At 46.5% G+C, this 9,749-nt stretch overlaps 1 protein-coding gene across 1 annotated transcript; it reads right to left on the bottom strand.

The window, feature by feature from the left end:
• Positions 1-1,953: 1,953 nt before the first annotated feature.
• On the bottom strand, positions 1,954-9,500 carry LOC121038624 (tubulin alpha-1C chain). Its single transcript, XM_040488258.1, has 4 exons — positions 9,391-9,500; positions 6,501-6,723; positions 6,206-6,354; positions 1,954-3,039 (listed from the first exon to the last, which is right to left on the bottom strand). Exons 1-4 carry the CDS (start codon positions 9,391-9,393, stop codon positions 2,065-2,067), a joined length of 1,350 nt encoding a protein of 449 aa, XP_040344192.1. The 5' UTR covers positions 9,394-9,500; the 3' UTR covers positions 1,954-2,064.
• Between the last annotated feature and the right edge of the window lie 249 nt (positions 9,501-9,749).

Here is a 9,749-nt window from a genome sequence, read left to right on the forward strand (position 1 = left end):
CCCAGACCCCCCATGCTCTGGCTGCAGGAGGAATCTGGCCCATCAGATAAGTAGCAATAGCTGCCTTTGTGCTCAAGGATGGCACTGGGCTGGCCCTTGCCCTGAAGGGCAAAAGACAGTGACTGCTCTCATGATAAAAGCTGTGAGACCAGGCCCACAAAGTTGAAACATCTTGGGGAAGCAGCAGCACAGTGCTCCCAGACAGAACCTGCCTATTTACTAGATGCTCTCCTCAAACAGTAAGGGGGCAGAAGTGAGCGATGTGTCAGGAGTAAACATCCCAGTGGGGAAAATAAAGAAGGCAACTGAGCCCCAATGGAATATGGGCTGACATCACAGAGCAAAGGTGAACACACCCAGAGCTGTGTACCAGCCTCCATTTCCTCCCACTTGTCTGGCATTCCCACTCAGGGCAGCACCCAAGCCTTCCTCATGAGGCTCAGCCCTTTTCCATTGCTCAGTTCAACCTTCTAAGCCCCGCGACTGGTACCTGAATACCCATCACCACGCTCTCCAGCCACACCCTGTTCCTGCCTCTTCCTCCCCCACCCTCACCTCATAGGTCTCTCCTGCTCCCCTCAAGAACCACACTGCTCCTCACATGTACTTGGAAAAGGATCCAAATTAGGGAATCTTTCCTCCGCAATCTTTCCCACACTCTGCAGATATTCCCCACGACATAAATTGGGTCAAGTACCAATACTGTAACAACTTGTGACTACTGTAATTTTGTCTCAGCCAGCTCCACTTTCTCTAAACAGTAACTTCTTAAAATACAGTCTTATTTGTCACTGCAGGTTTTGGTTAAGTATAGAATAAATCAGCATGATTCCAAGCCCTTCCCACGTGACTCTAATAGGTTATTAAATACTGACAGCAACAGTTCTGAAAGTCTGGCTGGTTTCTTGACTCACTTGGCTCCCCCACTTACTATTATGTTACCTAACCCCTTGCTACTTCACACATAGTCACAGCAGACCAAGAGCAGAAGCTAGAAGCTTGTTAAAAAATGCAGGATCTTGGGGCACCTGAGTGGCTCAGTTGGTTAAGCATTCAACTTTTGGTTTCGGCTCAGGTCACAATCTCACAGTTTGTGGGTTTGAGCCCCACACCTGGCTCCACGCTGACAGTGCGGGTATGGAGCCTCCTTGGGATTCCCCCCGCCCCATACACACACTCTCTCTCTCAAAATAAACTTTCAAAAAGTTAAAAAAAAAAAAAATGCAATCATTTTGGGGCGCCTGGGTGGCTCGGTTGGTTAAGTGTCTTGACTTCAGCTCAGGTCATGATCTCAGTTTGTGGGTTCCAGCCCTGGGTTGGCTCTCTGCTGTCAGCGCAGAGCCCCCTTCGGATCCTCTGAACCCTTCTCTGCCCCTCCCCACTCATGCTTTCTCAAAATAAGTATTTTTTTTAAATGCAATATCTAAAGCTTCACTTTGAAGCTACAGATTTGGATCTACATTACCTAAAAAAAATTTTTTTTAATGTTTCTTCTTGAAAGAGAGCGTGGGCAGGGGAGGGGCAGAGAGAGGGAGACAATCTGAAGCAGGCTCCAGGCTCTGAGCTCTCAGCATGGAGTCCAATGCAGGGCCCAAACCAACGAACTGTGAGATCATGAACTGAGCCAAAGTCGGACACTTAATCAACTGAGCCACCCAGGCAACCCTGGATCTACATTTTAATATTTACATGTGATTCACATCCACATTGAAATTTGAGAAACAATGGCCCAATCTAAGCCTGCTGCCTCATTTACAATAGGATTTTATCACCACTCATCAATCCAGGTCTTAAGTGAAACAGACAAGCCACTAAGCACAGTGTGTGGCACACAGAAGCCACTTGAAATGTTGATCAAATGACTGGGTAGACCATCTGCCAGCCTCCCCCATCCCCAACTGGCCTTAAATAAGTGAGGCTAGTACTTGCTGCGATACAGAAGCCAGCTGGACATTTAAAATAGAAACATCACTTTTATTGACAAGTTAGGGCCACAGTGGACAGCTTCCAGAACAGAAATAAGACAGTCCCAAGACAACAGAGTATAAAATTATAGAGGACAGGTTAATACTCTTCACCCTCATCCTCTCCCTCAGCACTATCTGCTCCAACCTCCTCATAATCCTTCTCAAGGGCAGCCATGTCCTCACGGGCCTCAGAAAACTCTCCTTCCTCCATGCCCTCACCCACATACCAGTGAACAAAGGCACGCTTGGCATACATCAGGTCAAACTTGTGGTCCAGGCGAGCCCAGGCCTCAGCAATGGCTGTGGTGTTGCTCAGCATGCACACAGCTCGCTGTACTTTGGCCAGGTCTCCACCAGGTACCACAGTGGGAGGCTGGTAATTAATGCCAACTTTGAAGCCAGTGGGGCACCAGTCCACGAACTGGATGGTACGCTTGGTCTTGATGGTGGCAATGGCAGCATTGACATCTTTGGGAACCACATCACCACGGTACAACAGGCAGCAAGCCATGTATTTACCATGGCGAGGGTCGCATTTCACCATCTGGTTGGCTGGCTCAAAGCACGCATTGGTGATCTCTGCTACAGAAAGCTGTTCATGGTAGGCTTTCTCAGCAGAGATGACAGGGGCGTATGTGGCCAGAGGGAAGTGGATGCGGGGATAGGGCACCAGGTTGGTCTGGAATTCTGTCAGGTCCACATTCAGGGCTCCATCAAATCTGAGGGAAGCAGTGATGGAAGACACAATTTGACCTATCAACCTATTTAGGTTAGTGTAGGTTGGGCGTTCGATATCGAGGTTTCTACGACAGATGTCATAGATGGCCTCGTTGTCTACCATGAAGGCACAATCAGAGTGCTCCAGGGTGGTGTGGGTAGTGAGGATGGAGTTGTAGGGCTCAACGACAGCAGTGGAAACCTGGGGGGCTGGGTAAATGGAGAACTCCAGCTTGGACTTCTTGCCATAATCGACAGAGAGACGTTCCATCAGCAGGGAGGTGAACCCGGAACCAGTTCCCCCTCCAAAGCTGTGGAAAACCAAGAAGCCCTGAAGACCCGTGCACTGGTCGGCCTGCAAAAAAAAAAAAAAAAAGTTTTTATTTAGCCTTGGTGAAAGCTGCAATGACTTCTTTGAATCCATAATTACATTGACCGAATTTCTTTTTTAATTTTTTAAAGTTTTTATTTATTTAAGTAATTTCTACACCCAACGTGGAGATCAAACTCATGACCCGGAGATCAAGAGTTATATGCTCTCCCAACTGAGACAGCCAGGCACCCCTGATCGAGATTTTTTTTAATCTCCTGAACAATATTTGCAAAGAAAGCAGTCATAAGGAGCTTCTAAGTGCTAAGATTCAGAGAAACTTTTCACAATTCGGGGGGGGGGGGGGGGAAAAAATCTAAAAGGCTATTTAAAAATGAACTATTTTCATTTCCACAGGCAGAGGAATCATGAGGTCTGGAATGGATGCAAGGCCCAAGTTTTAGCGACTGGGAAAGAAACCGCTGGTGCCCTTGCTGTGACTGCAGAACGAGTATGACTTTTCAGCAGCTGGAGAGCTACCAAGGGCAGGCCTGGGACCACCAGCCCCATACAATAGAAGTCTTGGAAAGATCTGGCAGCTGCTTTCTGAGCTGGAGTAACACAGAATAGCCGAGTTCCAATGCACTGGTGTTGGGAGTCAGGCTGAGTCTGGATCCGGCTCTACCAGTTCCTTGCTGTGTGGCTTTGACCAAACTTATTTCTCAATCTCCGTCTTTGCGTTTATTGAGAATAGTAATCTCCATCAGGTCATTGAGAATTAAATGAGTACGTGGAACAGTGTTTGGCACAGTAAGCACTAGTTATCAGAGAGCCTATTGATTCTGAAAAAGGTGATTTACTATGATAGGACCATGAGACCTAATGTCAGTGGGGCTTTTTACCACTTAACTGAGCTATTCCAGTTAGCAAACTACCATTCTGTGAAAGCATTGATTTTTGACTTTTCAAAGTCTTCTGCTGACAATCCTCACTTCTCAGAAGTGCTGAGGGGTGCCTGGGTGGCTCAGTCGGTTGAGTGTCTAACTTCGACTCAGGTCATGGGCAGACTCTGGTCTACCAATTAAATCCACTCAGCCTCCTATGGACACAGTAATAATACCAAGGACAAATACAATTACTTTGGCAGTTAATCAACTTTACTCCAGAACCCTTGATGGGTTTTACTAGGTTTATTTGCCCCTAAAGGCAGGTCCTGATTTCCAAGTCAGTGCTTGTAGCTGAAGCTTGATTTATAAACATAGAACCATTACCCCAATTTTGCTAGGAAGGGTGTGATAAGCATCTGGAAAAGTATGAAGCTGTGAATGATGCAAAGTCATTCTTTTTAGACTAGACCAGTTGTGGCCAGGCTTAGAATGTGATTTTCTGGACAAACTACTCTACCAAAGCCTTTATTCTTGATTTTTGGTTAATTACTTACAAGCTGCCCACATGCCTCAGGAGTAGAGTCATCTGGATACCAGACTCTGAACATAAAATGATCCAGGGGCATCTGGGTGGCTCAGTTGGTTTTAAGCGTCTGACTCTTGATTTTGGCTCAGGTCATGCATGATCTCACGGTTCTTGTGACCACGGTTCTTATGTTCGAGCCCTGAGTCAGGCTCTATGCTGACAGTGCGGAGCCTGCTTGGGATTCTCTCTCTCTCTCTCTCTCTCTCTCTCTCTCTCTCTCTCTCTCTCTCTCCCTCTCTCCCTCCCCCTCCCCCCACCCACATGCATGCTTGCTCTCAAAAATAAATATTTAAAAAATAAATAAAATGATCCTAACAGAACATTTACTTATCGACTTTTACTGATGTGAATACCGTTGCCTAAGATTTTTCTGTCACAGTGCTGGTTCACACGGGTCTGAGCTCTAGTGGAAAAGCAAGCATACTACTTTCTGTGAGTACATTTCAATACTTTCCAAGTTTCAAGGACGACACTAGCTTCCATAATAAGGGAGCTCCCTTGATTGCACTTTCAATGTTGTTGGAAGATTCCAGTGTCCACCATTTCTAGTCAGTGTTATACTGGCTTCTCGTGCTCTGTACTTTCTGTATCAACATAAGGCACCAACCCTGATAGACATATTTTTAAAATACATATAAAATATAGGGGCGCCTGGGTGGCGCAGTCGGTTAAGCGTCTGACTTCAGCCAGGTCACGATCTCGCGGTCTGGGAGTTCGAGCCCCGCGTCAGGCTCTGGGCTGATGGCTCAGAGCCTGGAGGCTGTTTCCGATTCTGTGTCTCCCTCTCTCTCTGCCCCTCCCCCGTTCATGCTCTGTCTCTCTCTGTCCCAAAAATAAATAAATGTTGAAAAAAAAATTAAAATATATATATACATATATTTTTTTTAGGAGTTTGATCAATTAGTTACATTTCGGAGTCTGCCACCTTCTCACTCAATGTGACTAAGATAACCTAAAAGGGGGCATTCTTAGCTTGAAGCAGGGAAGCTGCTTGATTAATATGAATACGGATGTTTAATGGTCTTAAATGTCAAACTGCTACAGCTCCCTGGTTCTCACCTTCACTTTAGGTAAACTGCCCTGCCTTAAGCATTTGCCCAAGTCTGCTTTATAACACATAGAAATAGGCAATAGAGCATTTAACCCTGACCTAAATAGTTGTTCCATAACACAGGACCATCTGATTTAAAAAGTCTGGTTACCTGGGGTGCCTGGGTGGCTCAGTCAGTTAAGCATACGACTTCAGCTCAGGTCATGATATCCATTCATGGGTTTAAGCCCCACATCAGGCTCTGTGCTGACAGCTCAGAGCCTGGAGCCTGCTTTGGATTCTGTGTCTCCCTCTCTCTCTGCTCCACAACCCCCCCCCCCCCAACTATCTCTCAAAATTAAATAAAACTAAAAAAAAAATAAAGTCTGGTTACTTACTGAGCACTCAAAGGTTCATTTTAGGATACAAAGAATGATTCTTATAGTTTGGTCTCCCTTAAAACTGTAAGAGAACATTCTCATCTCACTTTAAATAAAACACTACATTGGGGCACCTGGGTGTCTCAGTCAGTTGAGTGTCTGACTCTTGATTTTGGCTCAGGTCATGGGATCAAGCTGTCAGAGCTGAGCCTGCTTGGGATTCTCTCCCTCTCTCTCTGTCCCTCCCCCACTCACACTCTCCCACTCTCTCTCAAAATAAATACACTTAAAACTTATATATGTATATTAAATAAAACACTATGTTTACCAGTTTCCGAATTCGGTCCAAGACAAGGTCGATGATCTCCTTGCCGATGGTGTAGTGCCCTCGGGCATAGTTATTGGCAGCATCTTCCTTGCCCGTGATGAGCTGCTCAGGATGGAAGAGCTGGCGGTAGGTGCCAGTGCGAACTTCATCTGGAAGAGAAAAACAAAGCAGCCACCTGTCACTCACAACCTGCACACACCTGCTCCACCCCAGGGTGTCAGTGGAGCCCTCACGACAGACCTCCTGTCTCAAGAGCCCTGAGATCTCCCTTGGGTTACTACTGAGGCCAACTCACCAATGACTGTGGGTTCCAGGTCTACAAACACTGCCCTGGGCACATGCTTGCCAGCGCCCGTCTCACTGAAGAAGGTGTTGAAGGAGTCATCTCCTCCCCCAATGGTCTTGTCACTTGGCATCTGGCCATCGGGCTGGATGCCGTGTTCCAGGCAATAGAGCTCCCAGCAGGCATTGCCGATCTGAACACCAGCCTGGCCAACGTGGATGGAGATGCACTCACGCTGTGGGAAGAAGAAAGGAAAATGTCAGAATATGACACATCAGATGGGATGTTTAGGAATGACTCACACCTAAATGACTAATTAACCTTCAGGATAGAAAGTCACCTTTCTGGAAGCCACTCCTGCCCAGGGTTTATTTCACAAGCAACAGTCCTTGCTGACTAATTCAGAGAAAATGCTTTGCAAAACCAAAGATATGTTAATGAACTACTAGGCAAAACCAGAGATCAGACTCTTGCTTTGTAGTCACATTAGGTATTCAAGGTCAGGTTTCTACCATTTTAGAAAGACCTAAACTGTTCCACAGCAATACATTTCCCCCAGCTCCTGGGAAATATGCCTGCCAATTCCTTAAAGGCATGCAAAATTCCCCCTTCCAGCTCTGATTCATTCCATGTGATTGTATAACTGTCGAGCTCATTCTGGTCCCTCTTTAATCCTATTCTTTAAAAGACAAGAGCTTCTCCCTCTCCCTTTAAAACCAGCTTAAACCAGCAAACTATAGCCATATGACTCATGGAAAAAATGCCAGATAAGCAGCAGTTAGCTGTATTTTAAAAACTGTGGTCAGAGGCAGCTTTTTAACTCTGTGGAAGAACTTAATCGCAAGGAAGAACATTTTTCCTTCACTATCAACAAATCTTCAGTAGGGGGTGGTGGTGGAGACACATGGTAATAAAAGCTGAAAGTGTCAACAAAACTTTACTAATAGTTTAAGAAATTCGCTGTTTCCTACCAAAACATACATACATGTATCTCTGGCACTGTGGAAAAGTCTATGGTGCCAAGAATTTAACGATATTGGGAAAATGTTTTCTTTTACTTGATGAACAAGATCATCTATAAGTTACCAAATTCATTCCTGTTTAGTAAAATAAGGCCATGAACATAGAATCCATACCCCCAGATTTAAGAGGAAAACAGAAAAAATGGGTGTTTATTATATTTCATCATAAGTCAGATTAGCTACTTTGGAGATTGACAGAAGACTTTCAAAATTGATACCAAATATCTCCCATTACATTTTCCCCGAATAGGAGGGTTTCGAGTTCTTCGAAGCTGCTAACAGGAAACTAGTTAAAGAAAACTCAACACCTCTAAGATCTCAAAGGTCCTACTTTCATAACCGGAGATAATAAAAACCCCAATCACTCACAACCTTTGACTTATGGTCCCCTCCTTCCCACATACACTCATAAAACCATGGTCTTCTAACCACATCACTTGGCTCATTATGACCTGAGTCTACTCGCCCAGGTCTAGGGCTATGGGAGAAAGGGGAGTTGTTTATTCTAATGAGTCCATGAGTATTTATAATTGCATCTTGTTTACCTTTAACTGGACTTTGGAAATTTTACAGCCTGAGAAAGCTGGAGAGATCTGCCCATGACAGCCCCAGGCCCAAGGAGATAAAGTTTTTGAGAAGAACCTTTCACTCTAATGAAGGGTTTCTTTGATGGATTTCTGAGCCCAAAAAACTTCCACTGGGCAGCAGTCTCAACAGCTTTCTCCTTTAGACTTTCTCCACTCTCCCCAGGCCACTCGGGGGATGAAGGGAGACACAGGTGATAGAGTCACTTAGTCTAACTTTCACTGGATAACCGGCCCCTGTCTCTAATTAAAAAACAAAACAACAACAAAAAATCCAAACTATTAACTTAGCCAGTGTTTGCCTAAATCATTGCTCTCCTGCCCTTTAAACAGTCCTACTACTTTCTGAATCGCACTTTTATCAGGTTTTGTTTTTGGTGTTTTTTGTTTTTTGTTTTTTGTTTTTTTTTTTTTTTTTTTTTGTCTGCTTGGTGAAAAGCACTCAAGCAAGTTGTTACAGTCAGACTTAGTTTTTTAACAGCTGTGGTAGTCTCTGAAGAGGTGGCTGGTCTGTTCACTGTATCCCCTTTTCTTTAAAGATACTATTTTGAAACATTTGATACACAAATACTAGTTTAAAAGTACGGCTTATTTTAGGTTGACCTCCAACAGACCTTCTCCAAGAACACGTTGTTAGTACTAGTTTGCTCAGAGGTTTTATACGAAAATATCTCTTCATGGACTAGTTTTTTAAAAATCTGGCTTAAGTACCAAGCTTCAGCTATAAACGTCCCACTAAGTTAACACAGAAACGCAAAATTAGACGTGACAGTTAAGAGTTCCCTTAAAAGGAGCAGCCTGTTCACATCTCTCAGGTGGACGGATGCAATTGGAAGCTCTCCCCAGAGACCAGCCACAGGTGACTCAGCAGGCAGTCACCGGGCGCTGGAGAGCGGGCGCAGGGAGCGTATGCACCTTGGGAGCTGGAGCGCACCTAGTGCTCCAGGGCGGTAGGTAGTGGGAAGGTGAGGTAGGTCACTGACGGAAATGGAGGGGAGGGATTTTTCGTTTCCACAAGTCCTTGGGGGGGCCGGTGTGAAGGCTTCCCGGTCTGCCTCAGGCTGTGGCGGGCCCTGGGGCGATGCCCTCTAGGATCAGGAGGGCTTTCCACTCCCACCGAGGGCAGTGTCCTGGCCGCGTTTTCGAGCCCGAAGAGGTGTTTGCGGGTGAACTCTCGGCTTTCCCAGCCTGGACATCAGAAGCAAGTTTGCTCGGCTGCGTCCCACCTGCACCCGGGCTCCCCCGCCCCTTCGGACTGCTCTCACACCCACGCCACGTCCCAAGGACCCCACTCACCATGACTAAGACTTGTAGGGTTCCTTGAGGCTGAAAGCGGTGAGGGGACGGCGAGAAGGCTCTCCCACTGACAGACTACCAAGGAGTCCGGGGGAGAAGTAGTAAGAGGTTGCGCCGCCGCGAGGGACTCTATATACCCCCTTCCCCGGCCACGTGGCCAGGGGGCGGGCACCTGGCCCCGCCCCGGCCGCCGCGGCCCCGCCTCCAAGTCCCGCGGCGCCGCGAGGGACATCCCGTCGCACCCTCCGGCGGAGAGAGGCGGGGCGCGGGCGCTGATTGGTGGGTTCAAAAGTTCAAACCAAACTCTTTGGAGAGAGCCAGATCTACGAAGGGAGGAGACGTCCTGGGGCCAGGGAAGG

Source organism: Herpailurus yagouaroundi, unplaced genomic scaffold (assembly GCF_014898765.1).
Source record: "Herpailurus yagouaroundi ecotype Mexico unplaced genomic scaffold, PumYag 166, whole genome shotgun sequence".
Classification (NCBI taxonomy): domain Eukaryota; kingdom Metazoa; phylum Chordata; class Mammalia; order Carnivora; family Felidae; genus Herpailurus; species Herpailurus yagouaroundi.

Bases quoted from the DNA above. Each gene is read 5' to 3' on its own strand.
- LOC121038624 (XM_040488258.1), bottom strand. The intron at 6,355-6,500 runs GTGAGTTGGCCT...TTTCTCTTCCAG, and splicing joins CCTGGAACCCACAGTCATTG to ATGAAGTTCGCACTGGCACC. The intron at 3,040-6,205 runs GTAAACATAGTG...TTTTTTTTGCAG, and splicing joins TGGACCGAATTCGGAAACTG to GCCGACCAGTGCACGGGTCT.